Here is a 20,585-nt window from a genome sequence, read left to right as displayed (position 1 = left end):
TCTGAAGGTTGAATAATGCTTATCCAGGTGAAAGGGGTTGGAAGAAGATGGCATGAAGAAGGGTACTTAAGATGAAAGAAACAACAAGCTTTTTCTTTAGACAAGAAATAGCACAGTAACTTTTTTAGAGGCCACTAGAATTTTACTGTGGGTCAGGTATAGAACAAAAGAGAAAGTGCTCAGCTGGAAAAATAAGCTTGGGCAAGCAGATGAAATTAGTGTGAGCAGCATTAAGCATTTTAGATATTATGCTGAGAGTATTTAAGCCAAAGAGTGACATAATCTCCCCTAAATTCTAGCTTCAGGGTGTAAAATGGACTGAAGGACACCTGGGCTGAAGGACCAGTTTCTGAGGCAGACAGTGGTTATAACTGAGTGGGAAGGGGGAGGGTTGCAGGGTTAAAGGAGGAATGAGGAAGGGGAAAGAAAGGGCAGGGCAGGGCAGGGCAGGGCAGGGCAGGGCAGGGCAGGGAAGGGCAGGGAAGGGAAGGGAAGGGCAGGGAAGGGAAGGGAAGGGAAAAAGAAAAGACTTTCTTGGAAGAATGATTTATCTAAGCCTTTCCTAAATTTCCTGTGTGACTGACCCAAACCAGATCTCTTTTAGAGGATTTTCCAGAACCTTGTTCTTTGCCTCATTCACTGTCACTCAGGATAGTATATAAAATGATTAGCCTTGGACTGTTTATTTACACTGGTGAGTTGTTGATTGTGTCATGCTATAAGTGTACTAAATTATCATTACACTTATTACAGTTTGTCATAGCAAACTGTAAGATAATTTCTCATGTTTAAAAAAAAAAAAACGTGCCCAAACCTAGGTGGGAAACACCTCAGCTCTGTCTGAACTCAGAACGCCTGGCCCTCAGGTATGGGGACTCTATTTTATTTTGCTTCCTTTAGTCAAGAGAAGATAAATTTTAAAAACTTACAGTGCTTTTTGTTCTTCCAATGCTGTCACGGGCAATGGGAAAGTGCATTGTTATGGTCCTAAGAAAAAAAAAGCATGAAAATTGGTTTTCAGTTTTATGCAGCTTCTCACAGTTGTTGAATTGCAAAAAGACTGTTAGCTGTGTTAAGACTTGTTATAAGGAGTTGGGGAGGGGAGGTTTACCCTGTGTTCACCTAAACAGGAAACATGAATGCACTGGAGATGTTGTCCTTGCCTTGACTGATTTCTTGTGGTCTCAGGTTTCACACAGAACTTTTGAAGGGATGTTAGTTTTCTAAGGTTTCTGTAACAGAAATATAAAATCTGGGTGGCTTAAAATAATAGAAATTCATTGTATCACAGTTCCATATACTTTTCCATTCTTCCCAAAGCCTTTTTTACAATATTATCCATCTGCTTGCTCATTTATTTTTCAAATCTTTGAGTTCCTACCATGTGCAAGACACTGGCCAGACACTGAGGAGACAAGATTAGACAATTAAGTTTTCTACTCTCATGACATTTATGATCTAATGGAGGAGCTAGACAAAAATCAAATAATTAAATCAAGTAATAAATATTTCCAAATTGAATTTCTTTTTTAGAAAAGAACACAATTTGAGAAGTTAGTAAAAGACCTTGACCCAAATGGGGGTCAGGGAGGTGAGGAAGGGAAAGGAAACACATGAGTTAAGTTATGAAGAATGAGCTGCAGTGAACTTCATGGAGATGTTGGTAGATGCAGGGAGGTAGAGCATTCCAGACAGAAGAAAAAGCATTCGGCACAAACAGAATTCATAAAGCTCAGAGTAAAGTGGTGTAAAGTGATCCTAGAAAAGTAAGCAGGTATGGACCCTGAAGCTGCTTGAAAAACATGTTAAGAGGTTTTGTGTTTTTTTTTGTTTTGTTTTTTTTTACCTTTAACCTAAGAGTAATAGGAAGCCACTGAAGGCTTTCAAGATGGGAGACAGTGGTGAATTAAAGAGCTATTTGGGAAGTAAAATCAACAGGATCTTGGTGACCATTTGGATTTAAGAACATAGGGATAGGGTCTCAAGAATGACTCTTGGTTTCAGGTTTGTCTCCTTGAGTGGATAATGATGACATTCACTGAACCAGGAAACATCAGCATAGACTGTATTTGAGGGAAACCATTATCAACTCAGCCTTGGGCTTGTTGGGCCTGTAATGAATTTGATACTCTGATCACAGATGCTTAGTAGTTGGTTTCACGTATTGGTCTAGAGTTTAAAGATTAGGGCTGGCTGGCTAGAGATTAATTATGATCACTCAATGTAATTCTTATTTATCCAGTGCCCATTATGTGCCAGTTGATCTTTCTTTCTATTCTAGGCCTATGGGGTAAGTCAGTGAAAAACCAAATAAGTCCTCTTACATTCTTTCATCCCAGTGAAGTTCTCTGTATTTTCTTAATAGTGAAAGTTGTAAATCTGGATGAAATTGCATAGGATGGGAAGAAAAGAGATATTGGCGCAGTGAAGAAAAACAACCTTTAATAACTGCTGGTGCTTTGCTCTTAGAGTAACACAAATAATGTGTCAAAGTTTTTCTTTACGTAAATTTTGACTTTTGGTTCTGTTACAAATAATCAACACTTTCTCTGTCTCAAATTCTATCTCCTAATTTGTAAAGATCTTCTAGTCCATATCACTCCTTTTAGGCCAGAATTTTCACTGCCCCATAATGCTAATCAGCCTTATAGAGAGCCATCAGTTTTGAACATGACTAGATCCAGGCCAAACTATAAAGAGAGTCACCCTGAAATTTTCTAAGACAATCCCTTCTTCTAACTCTTAACCCTTGCCTCCACTAGAAAGACAAAAAGGAGATACATGTCCATGGCATAATTTTATACAAGAAAAACAAAGTGAATTAAGCCTATTTTTAAAAAAGGAGATATAGAACAATAAAAAAATAGATCATGTTCCCTCCCCAGGTCTTGGCCAGGTTTTACACTTTGTAGCTTAGTTGAGTGGGTTTTCAGAGGAAGTTTAAACCAGATATAAGACTGGTTTAAATAATTAAAGGTGGACTGATTTTTAATAATTAAAGGTGGCAGAAAGCTATGAAATTTATCTAAGAACAGTGACCAGTTTGTTTTTCTTTAGTCATAGTTATGTGTCCCTATTCTTGAGGGTCAGTGATTTCATTATTGATCTTTCCTTGTTTTCTAATCCCTGCACTTACTCAGTAGTAGGCTCAGTGGGAAATGGGACTGGTTTGGCATTCTTATACATAACCATATGACTATTGAATATTTTTACTCTGATATTAACAAAAGAATGACAGGTTATTTCTAAGAAGCAAGAAATGTATATGCATGTTAGCCCTATTTCCATAGTGTTCTGCATAAAATATGTTGATTAATATGAATTTTCATAGTGCATCTAATAAGCTCTTTTTGTCAAAGTATGCAAAATTGAACAACTCTACAATCTGCCACAAGCATACTCAGGAACAGTACTTGGAAAATGTATTATCGCTGCCTGAAAGGGAATTACTTCAGGGGACAGAGCACAGCTGTCCTCTTAAGTTCAAGACCCTAATGTAGAGACTCCAGTATAAAATGTCTTTCATGCCTCTAATTTAAAGTGCCATATTTATTTTATGGTAAATAACATCAATGATACTTAGTTATCTGTATAGTAAGGTGGAACAAAAAAGGAATTTACAAATAAGCAAAGGGGAGATGCTGTAAAAAACCTTGTGGTGCTGGATTGAAGTAGGAGTATCAGTATGAACTAAATTTATTTTTTATTTTAAGATACATAGATATGTAGGAAGGTGCATAAATATATAGATAGTACATGGATACAGTTGTATGTAGATATACAGATTCATGATGAATATATATTCATATATGTAGATAGATACATGAATGGATATGGTTCTATGGTTACAAGATACATACAGACATAGACAGGTACTAATTATAGGTATGTGTGTCTATATGAGTTTCTATATGTACATATGCTTCCTAGCTGTTTCCTTTGAAGGAGACTAAAAGCATTAACATATCAATAACAATAAGCAAACCCAGTGCCCAAGATTTTTAGTTTTTACATGCCATTTCCTAAAGAAACAAATCAACTCTTTGGAGAAATGGCTAATTTTATAGCTGAGTCAGGGAAGACTCAAGATGTGTTTTGTGGACCCAGAAAATAAAGAAGAGATTTAAAATAAAAGGAAGATAAGGATATATCAAAAGGGTAGAGTATTCAATTGAAAAAGCTCCCAATGGCCAAGGCATAAAATAAAAAACAGTAGTATTGGATTATAACCCAAAGAATAAGATAAATAGCCAAAAAACACACATATGTATACATAAGTAGTTAAATAAAAAAATGTCAGAGAAGGCAGAACTCTTTCTCACAGGATAATTTCAAATTATAAATGTAAAGTGATAAAAATAATAGAAATACAAATAAGGGGAATAGAAAATCATCATTAGAACTGTTGAAAGCATATGCCATGGAGCAAGATCTCAAATGCTCCAGAGAATAAATTTTGCAGCTTCTTTTATGCATTTGAAATTAAGCAGGAGATGTAAGGAGGATTGAGGAAAACAAGGGGATTGGATTACAGATTAGGTGCTCTGTTGAGGATAAAAACTAGCCTCCTCTTCCAAGGGTATTAAACATGTTTTATCCTAGATGCACAAGAACAATGGGTGGGACTGGGTTAAAACTTTTACTAAAGAAGTTGTAGGCCTGGGACATGACTACTCACCATGACTTGCTCAGTTAGGAATTTGTAATCAGATCACCTCATGAGATTACTTTGCATCCATAGGACAATGCAGTTACAATTAGTATAGGCAAGTTCTATTGATGAACAATAAAATTAGTATGTGAAACTTTAAGGGTAAATTGGGTACTTAGAAGGCCTAAAAGCTACCCCCCAAAAAAAATAATTTTTAAAAAAAATTATTGTGATGGTTTTATTACATGTCTACAAATTCTTTGATACTCCTTCCTTCTAGAAGATAAAACTTAATTCTTCACTCCTTGAGTGTCAGCCAGAGTTATTGACTGGCTTCTAACTTATAGAGTAAGGAAAGGGAAATATTGTAACTTTATAGTGAAGAAAACTAGCAGACACATTTACACAAGTCATTATGATTAACAGTACCAATATCAAGGCATATTGATGTCATGTACCCCCTGGTATGATAAGATGAACATATCATTTTTATTCAAAAAACTCGTAACCTCAGTTTGATCATGAGAAAACATCAGATAGCCCTTAATTGACAAGTACTCTACAATTGAACTCTTTAAAACTGTCAAGCTCAATTTAAAACAAGGGGAATTTTAAGAAACTATCATAGCTAAGAGGACCCTAAGACATAACAATGAAATATAATGTGATATCTTGGATGGGATTCTGAAACAGAAAAAAATAACATGGAAATTTCAAATAACTTCTGCACTTCAGTTAAAAGCATTGACCAAGGTTAATTTCCTAGTTTTTATAAATATTTTATGGTTACGTAAGATGTTAACATGGGAAAAAGCTGGGTCAAGGGTATTTTGAAACTCTGAATTATCTTTGCAACTCTTAGTAAGTTTCAAGTTATTTCAGACGAGATCGGGCGCGTTCAGGGTGGTATGGCTGTAGACTCAAGTTATTTCAAAATAATGCTTTTTTAATGAGATAAGAATTTTCTTATAACTCTAATAACACAACATATAAAAACATACATTGGCTATTGTGTTGCCTCGTTCCAAGGTGCACACATGTGTGAAGCTTTATATTGTGAATATGTGGTATGGAATTTATAGTTAATTAGGCTTTTTTTTATCTTAAAAATTGGAACATATATGTCATCAGGAGCTAGATCAAAAGCTTCTTCTGATTTTGTTTCTAACAGAAAAACGTGCTGTGATCTGTCATTTCTTCTCTTCATCTTTATTAGTAATATAACTCATCTGAAATTGAAGGGATTTGTTGTGTTGGTTAATATGGCTGATTCAACATTGTAAAGAACTTAGAAAAGAATAATAGGCTGATGAGAAATCTCACTAAGGGGCCACTTTGACCTCTTTATGGGATGCCATTGATGTTGCCTTTTTGTTCTTCATCTCATCACTGTTGTGCTATCATTGTCTATCATGTGTAAATGCACAGTGTAAGGCCATGGGGCTACAAAGAGTCCTGCCCTTTGTTAAAAACTTGCCGCCTTACCAGGGGAAAGATAAAGAGGCATAGGGGGAGACATGGCTAACTCAGGTGAGACTCAAGTTGGCAAGATGTGCCTTAAAAATGATGAATAATATTTTGTTAGCAAAGTGGGAAAAGATGTCCCATGTAAAAGAAATAGCAGGTCAACACTGCAGAAGTAAAAGCCCATCTATTGCTTGAGAATGTTTTGATGAGGCAGTATACAATGGTGTTTAGAGACTCGAGCTATGGAGTCAGAAAGACTGTGGTCAAATCTCAGTGCTACCACTTCTAGCTGCATGGCCTTAGGCAGCTGACATGATCTTTTTGGACCTCAGCTTTCTCATCTTCAACATGCTATAATATAGAGCTAATCATGGCACCTCCATCAGGGGCTATTTGAGAATTAAATAATATTAGCAATTAGAAAGTGTTCAGAATCATATGTAGCACACTTGTTTACTACTTCAGCTACCTGTTGTTTTTTTTCTGAGCAATCTTCCTAGAGGAGATGATTTTGAAGAATGTGTAAGAGTTCAAGGGTAGAAGGAAAGTGTATTGCAGGCAGAGAAGTGGCATATGCAAAGGCATACATATGTGAAAGAAGACTGTGTTGGAAGGATGTACAAACTACTATTGTTAGAGTCTAAAGGGCAAGGCACTAGAGGCTACTTATGCTATGCTAAAAAGATTTGCATTTTCTATACACAATTGACTGTCCTTCAATTACTGTGAGGATTGGGAACAAGGTGATATTTCTTTTAATGGTGTTCTGAAAAGATGAATTTAAGGAGACACGATTACAATGAAAATCCAGTTAGGAGGGTTTAAGGTATGGCAGTGAGATAAAATCCGGGATGAAAAATGACCATTAGATTCAGCAACATGGGAAATGTTGGGGACAGGTAAGGACAGGGTGAGACCTGAGACCAGAGAGGGTGAAAGGTGAGTGGGACATTAGTGTAGATAAATAGCTTTGATGGTGAGCATAGGCAACTCTTTCAAGAAGGAAGTTTTAAAAGAGAAGAATAAAGAAGGACACGTTATAAGGAGAAATGTTTGCTTCTCCCTATTTTTATTTTCATTTTTTAAACCAAGAGACTTGAGAAAATCACAGTGAAGAGGAAGAAATGGGAAAAATTGGGAAAGGATGAAGTGGTCCCAGACTAGAAGAAAGAGAAGGGGCAACAGCTCAAACAGGGTCTGGCAAAAGTAGGTTTCCAGTTGTGAGAAGGCAAAACAGTTTATTATATTATATTTATTAATTATTGTATTACTAAAGATCTGGTGCACAGATGTGTGCACCGATTGGGTCCCTTGGCCTGGCCTGCGGGGATCAGGCCAAAACCTGCTCTCTGACATCCCCTGATGGGTACTGGATTGTGAGAGGGTGGTTCTTGGGTGATCCACCCCAGAATTGGGCTCCTTCCTCTCTGGTTCTGGATGTGTCACTTGAGAACCACAGCTGCCAAGTCACTACAGCTCGGCAGCTCCTATTTTGAGCATCTGCCCCCTGATGGTCAGTGCAAATCATAGCTACTGGTCGGCTGGTCAGATAGGCTTTTATCTATAATAATAAAAGGATAATATGCTAATTAGACTGGACATCATTCTGGATGTTCTTCCTGACAAAGCTGGGGTCCCGGGGGAAGCCATTCCAGGTCCCAGGTGCCAAAGGGAAGCTGGTGCTGGCAGCTAGGAGAAGGAAGGCCTACTCTTGCACAAATTTTCATGCATCAGGCCTCTCGTTTATATAGATTTTCCATACTAACAACTGGAAACCTACTTTTACCTCACCCTGTATGTGCTTTCCTCTTCATTTATCTCCACTTACTAAGATGAGATCATATTCACATACAACTACCAGTTACTGTGGCATAGTGATAGCTTCATTTTTTTTCTCCTAATATGTTTTTATTTTATTTTTTTTTTAGAAAGGGAGGAAGGCAGAGGGATAGATAGAGAGATAGAGCCATCAATGAGAGAGAAACATCTGAAGGTCAAGTCTGCAACCTGAGCATGTGCCTCTGATCAGGAATAGAACTGGTGACTTCTTGGTTCAGAGGTCAACACTCAACCACTGAGCCACACTGGCAGAGCAGCTTTGGTTTTTATAGCACATTTCCCTGAGTAATTCAAATTACAGGCAATATGCTATGTCACTTATATATCTGGCATGTATATAAAAGAATGAGAATTCTCATTTTTCACTTGAGAACATTGAAATCCAGAGTGACTGAGAGATTATAAAACTGAACAAAAATTTAAATGCACATATTCTTATTTATTTATTTATTTATTACTATTTTTACTTAGAGAGTACCATCTCTTATGTTTTCTAAATCAAAAAGAGAGGACAGTTATATGAGAACACTATATATATTCTGAATTCCCTTTGGCATGGACTTTATTCCTATTACTTACTAAATATTCATCTCATAATAGGAACCAAGCCTCTAGTTTACATGAAACTCTAATTTCATCTGAAGTGAAGCAAAAAATATGCATTTTTTAAATCATAACGAACATGTTTCTATGACTCAGTTAATTCCCTAATGGGAACGATTGTGTTTCAGTTGAATGACACAAGAAAGATATAATATAACATAGAGGTTTTTGGACCTAGAAGAAAAGAAGACTAAAAAAAAAAAAAAAAAAAAAAAAAAAAAAAAAAAACATAGAAAACAAATCTGCTCATTACTAAGGTCTCTAAGAAATTGTTAACTTCATTAATGGCATTTTAAGGGACAATAATATAAGGAAAACTTTTCCCTTTGATATAATTTGGCACTTTAGTTTCCCCCTCTTACTCACTTGTTAACATTTTCTGCTAGCCTAGCCTGGTTGCAAATATTATTTATATTGCCCCACTAGGTACCCTTCTGCATGACATTTAAAGCCTGTAAAGACCTTAAGTTTTAACAAGATCTTATGAAAGCATGGAAGTGAACATTCTGTGCACTTCTTAGGGATGTCCAAAGATGGTATAAATGCAACAGCCCATAAGTGCTCTGCTGGCCTCCCAAACCAGGAAGCACAGAGTCACCACTCAATTCCCCAGGGTACCAGCTCCTCCAAGGACATCCCTCCTCTCCCCATTTCCTTCATGCGTATGCTGTGAAGATGAATGAGCAACAGCTCTTGAATCTGTTGAGAGATGTAGAAAAGGAAACACCACATGCCATTAATCAGTTATGAAATTACTTGGAACATTTTGGGGTGTCAGCTGTCACATAAAAATATAGCTTTTATGATCCATATGTAAACCAAGAAATGAGCCCTCCAATTTACATTCATAAAACCCCAATTTGACCTTGGAAGTACTGTATTTATTAAAAGTTCTTTGTAGAAGGGGAAAAAACATCAAGGACTTCAGCACTTTTGAAAGGAAACATTTTTAAAGGGTAGAGAGTATTGCTGTCTTCCAAGCAATCATGTGGCCAAACAGACCTTTGCCCGGAATAAAAATGAAAAGGTCTTCCCTCCAAGAAATTCTTTATGGAATTCAACAGACTAGGGGGAGATATAGTTTATATTTATATATCAATGTTTTATAGTAACACAGGGATATTAATAAAAACCAACGTGTTCGATCGTTCCTCCAAATAGCCCATCTGTTTTAACCCAGAAACCCTGCCATTTGGGTTGTAAAATCACAGAGGCAAAATAGCAAGAGAAACTTTCTTGAACAATTGTACTTTATGCTTTAGGAAGAAACTCAACTCTGAGTCACTATGTTATGTGTAGCTCAAAAAAAAAAAAAAAAAAAGCCACATGCAAAGAAACAAAGAGAATTCTGCTTTAATCTGCCCAGCTAACAAAGAGGGACTCCTTTCTCCAGATCAAAAAAATAATGTGATCGTTTTCATATACCGAACAGTCAACAGATACTCTTCAGCTACATTCACCCACAGATCTCTGCACATTTTTCCAAACTAGCATGGGCTAGAATCTAAAATATGGGCTCTTCCCCCAAGTCCGAATGCTTTTTAAATTGTTTTTCTTTTCGAAAAACCACACCAAAAAATTACAAAAATGCATATTTAGTGTCATCCTTCCATTCAGTTATTTCTCTCAGCATTCGGAAAGGAGCTGAAATGAAATACGGTTTGAATATTTTAACAGAAGAAAACACAGGCTGAAATGTGGAAGATTTAAGCGATGAGGCAGAACAGGGTATGTGTCATGCAGAGCAATTACACCCAGCTCTCTGGAGAAGCACAAGGAAAGCAAAAGGCTTTCCGCCGCCCAGTGGGTAATGATATCTCAGCAAGACAGGTGCTGAGCCAGAGAATAGCGCTGAGCTCAGATGATTTATATGTTTTAAAGCTCAAGGTTTGAATTTTTTTTTCTTTGATTCCCATTTCTTTTTTGAAAATGTGTGTTTTTTTGCCCCGTGAGTCTGGTACAAAGCTATCATCTAATCTGTGGCAGCCAGACTTCATGCCCAGTGGAAGCCATTTCAAACTCCTTCCTTTGTACTGTTCTTTACATTAGTGTTTTTTTGTTTGTTTGTTTGTTTGTTTGTTTTTCCCCAAGGTAAAGAATAAAATCTTGGGATTCTGTGCATCATGTTCCTTCCATTCAAGAGTCACAGTCTTTGAAATAATTTTTACAGGAACAATTGCAATAAGAATTGCTATATAATAAGTCTGCTTTTGTGGTGTAGTATAAAGATCTTAAATTATTATTATCCAGTTCTTGTAATCCATATTATTCACTCATTGCCATCAAAGCAAATTTGATCTTGGAAAAATCTCTGCTTATAAGCAAGGAGGGGAAAGCATTTGGATAAAAAGTAGAATATCATTTTATCACATATTAAGGAAACTTTATAGTGGCTTCAAAATACCATGAAATATTATCTTTATTCTGTTTGCCTCAAACTCCTCACACTTTCCATCAACTACCTCCCCACACACATACACACACACACACACACACACACACACACACATCTTGCTCTTTTCTCTTTTCTCCTTTAATATCTTAACTAGAAGCCTGGTGCATAAAATTTGTGCACTGGGGTGGGGGTCCCCTTAGCCTGGCCTGTGCCCTCTCGCAGTCTGGGACTCCTTGGGGGATGACTGCCTGCCAGCTTAGGCCTAATAACCCCGGGCCTAAGCTGGCACTCAGATATCCCTCTTGCAGACTGGGCCTCTCACAGTCCAGGACCCCTTGCTCCTTACCACCCACCTGCTGTGGAGGCAGGAGAGGCACCTGCCACCACCACTGATCTCACCAGCCATGAGTCCAGCTTCTGGCTTAGCAGAGGGGCAGGAAGGTGCTGCAGCCAGAAACTGGCTTGCTGCTCCTTAGCACTGACACCCCCCACCCCTTTCCCAGAGGGGAGGAGCCATGGGAGGTTTGAGGCACCATGGTCACACCCCAACCCACCTCTGCAGAGGCACTGGGACCACACCACCCCCTCTCCATCCCCCTCTGCAGAAGGAGGGGGACTGGGACCACCATGGCTAGCCTGGTGGCACAGGCTTGCTGGCCCCACCCCCACCCACTGGTCTTTCAGGAAGGTAATTTTTGCCTCGGCCCTCACAGCCCCAGCTTCATCTGAAGGTCGTCCAGGACATTTGGCTGTCTGGTCTGATTAGCATGTTAGCTCTTTATTATATGGGATTATAATCATGGAATGGGTAAAGAGAAATGGACACGGTTATGATGATTAATAGCAGTGAAGTAAGGATTAAATTATTTTGCTCTACTGTGTTATCTGCCCTTTTTAAAAAAAAGGTTTTCTACTTTCTATAAACACATAGAAAGAGACATTTTGCTTCATTTTTACAAACTGAGCACATGCAGCACACAGATTAAAAAATAAAATAAAAAATAAAATAAAATAGAATAAAATAAAATAAAATAAAATAAAATAAAATAAAATAAAATAAAATAAAATAAAATAAAAAGAGTGAAGCCCTGTTAGGATCCTCTTCTCCATACACCCTCCAGTTATTACACTTCACCTCCATCTCTAAGTAACTGCTCTCCTGATGCTAAGCAGCACAGATACCACTAAGCAGCATAGATATTGTTGCCTGTTTTTTAACAATAGAAATGGAATTATTCAGTATGTACTCCTATCTGGTTGCTCTCACTTAACATTATGTTGTTAAATTCACAACTGCTATTCCAAAAGAGGCCCCTTATTTAGTGACTTAGTAAAGAGGTCTGGTGCAGCTACCATTTGAGTAGCCACTCATTCTTCTCTGTTTAACTGCCCTCCTGCACATCTATGGACCAGCAATGCCTCATACTCAGGAAGAGAGTTTTAGTATCCTGAAGAACCTTCTGAGTCATCAAAAACAGATTCTCATTTGTTCTTTGTTCTTTTGCCATGCAATGCTCAAACTCATGCTGAATTCTATGATAATTTATTTATTTATTCACAAATAGTTCTTGGGTTTTTACTTTCTAGAACAGTGGTTCTCAACCTTTCTAATGCTGCGACCTTTTAATACAGTTCCTCATGTTGTGGTGACCCCCAATCATAAAATTATCATGCTGTGGTGACCCCCAACCATGAATCGTAATGTAAATATCTATGTTTTCCGATGGTCTTAGGCGACCCTGCTAGTGGTTCTCAATCTGTGGGTCACCTAAGACCATCAGAAAACACAGATATTTACATTATGATTCATAACAGCAGCAAAATTATAGTTATGAAGTAGCAACAAAAATAATTTTATCGTTAGGGGCCACCACAACATGAGGAACTGTATTAAAGGATTGCAGCATTAGAAAGGTTGAGAACCACTGCTCTAAAAGGTGCAATAAAGTAAATTTTAAAAAGTGGAATCTGGCCCCTAAGGAAGGAGTTTGCAAGTTTTGGAAAATACAAGTAATACAAATTAGTATAGGTTTTATTTAAAAAATATATATATAGGTTATACTGGTAACCTATAATAGATATGTTAAACATTATATTCTTAGATCATAGATTAATATAAAATGTTATGTCTAAATTTATTCTAAGTTCATCAATGGCTGACAGAAGTTCAGGTTAAATGCCATAGAGTCAAATTTTATTCTCTTCCGTAAATCCAGAGACACCTATACTCCACACAAACACATTTATTTAATTGGTAAATAGGTATTTTCTGCTTATCTCTCTATCCTTCAGGGTATATTTAAAATCCTTTCTTTTCTCAGTTATCAGCTAGAGAGTTTAGTTCTGCCACCTGATCAGTATAATTATTTATTCAACAAATATTTGTTTAGCTTACTTTGTGTTACATATAGTGGCAGGCTCTGGATATGAAATTATGAAAATCCCCCACGCTATCCTTGCCCTCCTAGCATTTAGAGTCTCAGGAAAGAGATACATGTCCAAGTGGTCACATACTATAATTTCAAATAATGCTCGATGTAGTGAATTTAATAGTGTCACCCCAAAATTCATGTCCTCCCAGACCTCAGAATGGGACCTTATTTGGAAATCAGATTTTTGCTAATGTAATCAGTTGAACTCACATGATTTCAGTGATTGGTGTTTTGGTAAGAGAAAAGAGAAAGATTCAGATAGAAAGATAGAAACAGAGGGGTAAGAAGGCATTTTGAGGATAAAGACATAACCTGGAGGGATATGACCACAAGGCAAGAAACACCAAAGACATGAGAAGCTTGGAAAAATCAAGGAAGGATTCTTCACAAGAGCCTTCCAAGAGAGCATGGCCTCTGGTACTTTGTTTTAGGAACTCTAGCCTCTAGAAGACTGAAAAAATACATTTCTGTTATTTTAAGATACCAATCTTGAGATAATTTGTTATAGCAGTCCTAGGAAGCTAATACAATATGTATTCAATTGAGCCATAAGAAATTGACCATTTTTGACCTACACAAACAACAATATATCAATAGTTCAACCCAGTATGCTATAAGGAAGACTTTGTTGGTCACTGAAACCTTCTCTGGAGAACTGGTAATGGAACTGAAATCAGAACAACAAGTAGAAACAGTTGATGAAGAATAAAAAGAAAGGGGAAGAGAAGAGCTCCCAACAGAGGGACCAGCATGTGCAAAGCCTCTGAGGCAGAGGGTCCAGACACTTTTGAGGAACTAGAAGAAGATGACATGCAGGCAGACGGCCAGATGAGGCTGGACAAATAGGGAGTAGCTAAATCAGGCACAAACTCAGAAAGACTGAGAGTGTTAAGAGCAATGGACCACCACTGAAGTGTTTAAGCAAGAAGGTGAGAATACTTCTAGGACCACAGAGTGGAGAACAGATTCAAAGGAGCCAAACCAGATGGGAAGACTATGGAAGGGAGTACAGGAGCCCAGGTGGTATGTTTGACCACAAAAAGTATGAGTAGGGATCTAGAGAATGGACACACATAGAGGGTTTTAGAAAAGAGCCTCATGCTTTTGTTTTTATGCTGTGTCCTGATTAATATACCATATGCTCTTGTGTCTTTTGAACATTTAATTCTCATAAATGTGCCTACCAGTGGTGGTACCTATAGATCCCCAATGTTGACTAACAATTAGGTGTAGCCATTCTCTCCCCAAGAAGTCTCTGAAAGTAGAAGTAGCATCTTTATTTTTATTTTTTTCTTATTTGTCTCTTTGCTCCTCACCTGTGCACCCAGCACTTTGTTTATATCTTGGCTAGAGTAGCTCTTCTAATTTATTGTCATAATCTGTTTTTATAACCATCTGTTCATTATAATGTGGGTTCTGTGAGGGCTAATGCTGTGTCTTAGTTATTTTTCTAGCCCCAGAACTTAACAATGACCTGGCCTCTAGGATTTAATTTATAAGTGACCGCGTCAATGTATAAATAAGTCTGTCAGCAAATGCGTGAACTAATTACCTTAGTTTTGCTCTATCTTCTCAGCTTTTTCAGGTCTATTTCTTTGACCTTATATAATTATCTTTCTTTCTGGTCTGACTTAACTTACTAACTGCTTTTTCTTTTTTGTCTACTCTACTTACCCTGTAATATTTTTCTCCTGGTTGTGTCAATGAGCTTTTAGAAAATAAGTCTTTCTTTCATGAACATCTTTGTTTATGTATGGAACCCTTTTTCTAATCGCCTACATCTCATGGACATGTTAGTCATTTGGTTTTGTGCCTTTGGGAGCTAATCCTTTATCACTGTCATTATCATAGCCATCAAATTATTGAGAACGTGCTGTGCTCAGTGTTCCATTTAGGGAGGGAGGAAGGCAATGAGCAGGAGAAGCCCCTTCCATAAATGAGATTACCATCTATGACAAGAAGCCAGACAAGCCACAGAGTTAAATAAAACATACAAATGGCAAAAGTGAATTGTTTCTGTTATATAAAACAAAGATGTTAGCTTTTGTAGCACAATGAGAAAAAGGGGCACATTTCTCTGATCTAGAGATGAAGCAAATAATCTCACTATGCGCTCACAACCAATTGGACAACTGAGCCAATATATTGTATTAAAATTGGGATGTTCTCCAAAAATGCAGCCTCGTGTTTTCTCTGGTCAGTTAGGATATCCCCAATATGGGTACAAGGCAGCTGCCACCTATCTTCCTATTATAAGAACTCTTCTGGTAATATTTCCACAAATACAAGACAAATTGTAATTATTTTTAAAAAGTATGCTCAACAAAGGATAAGAAGCTGATGTCTTTGGAATCATGCTTCCCTAACCCGGCTAAAAAGGCTGCCTGAATTAGATGTACCCTACATACAGAATCCATGTTCAAAGATGCAGTTTGCAGAGTCAGGACAGGAGAGAGGATAGATTCCATGTGTAGAAAGGTCAGAGAGGAAGGGAATGGTCAAGAGCAGTAAGGAAGGGTCTCAAGAGAAGCCATTTGTGAGAGGGGAAAATAGGGAGGGTGAGAAAGAGTGGAAGCCACTACATCTCTTTCAAGTCAGAATTCTGCCAGCCAAGTCCATTCTTACGATGTCTCCTTAGCTCAGCATTGGTTCCAGTTTGTAATGGTAAGCCATGGTTTCCCTGATTTGTAGAAATATAAAAACCAATCAGAAAGAATATATGCACCCCAATGCTCATAGTAGCATTATTTACAACTAGTGGCGGGTGCGTGAAATTTGTGCACACTGAAAGAAAATTAGAGGAAATATTTTAATATTGCTATTTGTCCTTCCTCTATAATAGAAGTGTCAGAAGTGAAAGAAAATGAGTAAAATGTATATGAAAGTGTTCCTCCTGTCAGAGTCTGGGGCATGCTGCAGGACCCACAGTCAAGTCCCCGCCCCCACACACACACCTTGAAATTGCGTGAGACCCAGACCAGGCCGGCCCCACCCCCATCAAGCCTCCCTGGGCAGGGGGCACAGCCTCAAGTTCCCCTGTTCCAGCACCAGGTAGGGGGTGCAGCCTCAGGTCCCCCAGCACACACTGGGCAGGGGGGCACAGACTCTGGTCCCCCCTGCATACCCTTAGGTCCCCCCGCCCAGGAAGAAGGGGATGGCCTGAGGTCCCCTGGCTGGGCACTGGGCAGGAAGCATGCTTTGAGGTCCCCTGTCAAGCCACACAGGGTGGGGTCATGGCCTAAGGACCCCAGTCAAGCCTCGCTGGGCGAGGGGGGGCGGCCACAGCCTCAGTTCCCCGACCCCAGCCCAGTGCCCCACAGCCTCAGATCCCTGCTGATTGCTCATTATGGGAACACAGCCTCTGCTGGGGGCACAGCCATCTTGTGACAGCATGAGGGTTAATTTGCATATTACCTCTTTATTATATAGGATAGCTAAGAGTTGGAAGGAGCCCAAGTACCCATCAGTAGACGAGTGGATAAAAAAGCTGTGGTACATTTACACCATGGCCTTCAAAAAGGAGATCTTACCCTTTTGTGACAGCATAGATGTACCTGCTAAGCGAAATAAGCCAGTTGAAGAAAGACAAAAATTGGGTGATCTCACTTACATGTGGAATCCAATGAACAAAACAAAATAACAGATCTCAATATAGAGGAGGGTGGAGGGGGCAGGAAGAGATTAACCAAAGAACATATATATGTGTGTAACCCATAGACATAGACAGTAGTGTGGGGAAGGCTTGGGGGAGGGCTTGGGTGGAGTGAGGCAAAAGGGGCAAAATGGGGGACACCTGTGATACTGTCAATGATCAAATTTTTTTAAAAAAATGTTTAAATTATCTTAGAGAAAAATACATGCCTACATACCACTTGCTTATCATTTCCTGTAGAGATACTTAATGGCACATAATGTAGTAATTCCCGACCATCTTTTTTACTATATAGAAAATTCTTCTGTGTTGTTTCCATTTTTAGCTTTTCTTTGTAATCTGCTACAATAACTGACCAATTTTCTTCACATTTTCCCTCTTTTAAAATATTACTACTTAGGATTTTCATTTATTATGTTATCCTTTGGATTCTAATTCTAGCACACATTTATAAAACATGTTATTGTTTAGCTATATTAGTAGTAAATAAGTCAACAATAAAAAATGTTTAGTGCAAAAAGGGGCCTACATATGGGAATAAAATCACATACATTTTTTTTTCTAATATTTTTTTTTTTCTGGTTTAGATTTTTGTTTAGTTTTAGTTTTGTTTTTTTTTCCTGAGCTCAGTGTGAGCCCTCAGAGCCATCGAGGGCATGGATAGAAGTATGCTTGGTAGTTCTTTGCTGCCATCTACTGTGTCTTCATGCAACAACTCCTGTTTCTTTGATACAAAAAATTCCATAATCTATGACTTACAGTACTATAGTTTCCTCCCTTTTCTCCTTCTTTCTATTTTCTTTTTCTTCAGTTAAAGCAAAGTGAAGCAAATGCAGACACCAAAGAAAAACTCCCTTTGCGCCTTCGAATCTTCGAGAAATTTCCAAACAGACCACAGATGGTGAAAATCTCAAAGCTTCCTTCAGATTTCACAGTTCCTAAAATCAGGTAGGAATGTATTTCTTCGTTTATCTCAAATACACTGTCAATGACCCATCTTACATCTGATTCAGCTCTTCTTTCAAACTCATGTGGGTATGGATTTTTTAAAGTTATTCTTTGCTAGGAACCCAGTGCGCAAAATCACACAGTTCCACCCACCCTCTGGCGGCCTCCCTGCCTTGACACCAGAACCTCCCCAAGCAGAGCTCCAGCGCCCTGGCCCACCCCCTGACCCCTCTGGCTTTCTCTGACCGCTTCAAGCCCCGCCCTCAGGCCCTCGGGCTAGTCCTGCCTCCTCTGGGAACCTCCCTGTTTCTGCCTGTCTGGGGAGCAATGCCCCTTTGTACACATAGGCAGCCTCCTGCGATGAGGCTTTACACATTACAGAGTCCCAACCATTAGCATATTAGCTCTTTATTATTATGTTGTTTCTACTCTACCTGTGTTTTCAAAACCATTGACCCCTTTAAGCAGTATATTCAGAGCAGTGTCATCTGACAAGTACATTAGCCTTAGCCAGAAGGCTGCTACCCACTGCTCCTCCCTGAGATGCTCCTCAGGGATTTGACTTCCCATGTAACTGGCAAAGGTCATCGAAGGTCACAGAGATAGCAGATAGACATCCACCTCTGACCCTCAATGGAGGCCCTTCTATTTTCAAATCCACAGAGAAATAGCACTGGCCGGTTTCCGTACTACTGTAACAGCATTTGTGTAGAGTGCCATGTCTGATTACAATATAATTTGTCTTCCACCTTTTGGTAGAAGAACCATGGCATTACCCACTCACACCAATTTGATTTTCTACCATTTTGCCCTCCAATTATGCAGTTGCATAGGAGATGTTTTAAAACACTTATTTTTTAAAAATTAAAGGAAATTCTTTTAGTTATAGGTCAAAAATTACAACAGAAGCAGGGTAATATGAAATGTGACCTTAATATATAACTGGTTTTAAAATACATTCTATGGAGCCGTTATAAAAGTGTGATACTAGAGGTGGTACAATAATATTTAAAATTCAAATCGAAATATATTTTGCATTTCTGATTTTTTTTTCATTTAAAAGCTGAAAATATGAGGAATAAAAGAGATGTAAATTAGATACAAGACTAGTGATTATTTGAAAAGATGCTATTTGAATTCTCACCGTGCTGTAGAGATCAGATGAAGTAATTTTTTTTAATTATTTTGGGTCTTTAAATGCAAAATTATCTCTCAGAGATTCTTAAGATGATTGGGAGTTCAGAGAAATAAGCTAATTCTTTCAAGTCTTGAAAGGGGGAAAAGTATCTTACTACCACAATAGGATTAAAAGAAACTATGAATTGCAAAATTTATAGTATATTTTAAAAGTTATTTCAGGGACATTACCTTTTTAAAGCAGGAGTGACCAAGATTTAATAAACTTTCTCTAAATTCATTACTTTGGTAATTAATCTACACACTGCTCTTGCTATGGCATATCTTGTTGTCTACGAACTTTGCCATTGCTTTATTGTAGCTAAAGCAAATTGCCATCACTTGCTCCATCAATAATGCTTCATGTATGTCTACTTCCTTTGCAAAGGGAAAGTTTTATGAAGCAGTTTATTGATCGCCAGCAGCAGGACTCTTGCTGCCTCTTAAGAAGCCTTCCGTCAGCCTCTTCCTCATCCTGTGATCACTCCAAAAGGTCGGCAATTGAGGACAACAAATACATTGACCAAAAAGTAAGAACCATTGTCTCTGCTAACCACATTTTTCTTACGTGCATATGTTAGAGAACAAAACCACAGAACTGTGTGGAGTTCTGAAATCAGGAAAATAATGAAGAAACATTTATTTGTAGGAGGAATCATTTTACCTACCATTGTTAAATTTACAAATTTCAATGTTGGATGTCTATAGGTGCGCATTTGAGCCATGCCATGTAGCAGAAGTGTCTTTTTGGATAGGTCTGTTTCCTCCTCTAACCTGCATTTTCTCACCTGCAGCAGGAAGAGCTCAGGGCCCTAAGGTTCAGCCCAGGTTTAACGGTTGCCTGTATGTTGCCTTTTGCCAGAAACCATGCTTATTTCAGTTGTTATACACCAGGAGAATAGCCAGAGCAAGTTTCTCTAAAACCAGTCAAAATAAATACCACTTAATGAGTGCTAAGTAAGTGGCAGGAATTTTCCAAGACACATTATCTTACTCAGGCTGTGATTTACTTCTTTGTCATTTGAAAAGTGATATGATTTTTTTCTTCTTATATTCCACTGTTAGAACATGAAAGATGAATGTTTAAATGAGATTAAAGATGAGAGCTTGCAAAGGCATTTAATTTACTTGCAAGTATTTCTCCTCAAAGTCTTAGTGTGTTTTTTTTTCGTTCCCTTAAATCCTGATGCCCTTTTTGTTTATAATCAAATACATATTTCTCTATCATTATGTGAAAATAAAATACCAACTCTTTCATTCTCCAACATTCTCTATTTCTTCCCCCCATTACCCTCCTACCCCATAAGGATCATATTATCAGAATACCTTCACTTTTCTCTTCTCCTTCTTTCCCACCATCCCCTACTCAAACTTGAACTTCTCAACACGTCTGTTCTTGTTCAAGTATTTTTATTTACTTAC

The 20,585-nt window shown here is 38.1% G+C and overlaps 1 protein-coding gene across 4 annotated transcripts in view; it reads left to right on the top strand.

Annotated features, from left to right (window-relative positions):
- The window catches only part of NALCN (sodium leak channel, non-selective), a 264,733-nt gene that overhangs the window by 166,952 nt on the left and 77,196 nt on the right, over positions 1–20,585 (top strand). For all 4 annotated transcript variants that reach the window (XM_045588772.1, XM_036457498.2, XM_036457492.2 and 1 more), the window contains 2 exons: positions 17,851–17,987; positions 19,552–19,693. In XM_045588772.1, the coding sequence (XP_045444728.1) occupies positions 17,851–17,987; positions 19,552–19,693 (279 nt within the window). The remainder of the gene's footprint in view (positions 1–17,850; positions 17,988–19,551; positions 19,694–20,585) is intronic.

The sequence above is a fragment of the Pipistrellus kuhlii genome, unplaced genomic scaffold (genome assembly GCF_014108245.1).
Source record: "Pipistrellus kuhlii isolate mPipKuh1 unplaced genomic scaffold, mPipKuh1.p scaffold_m20_p_3, whole genome shotgun sequence".
Lineage (NCBI taxonomy): Eukaryota > Metazoa > Chordata > Mammalia > Chiroptera > Vespertilionidae > Pipistrellus > Pipistrellus kuhlii.
This window is presented reverse-complemented; position numbering and strand designations above follow the sequence as displayed.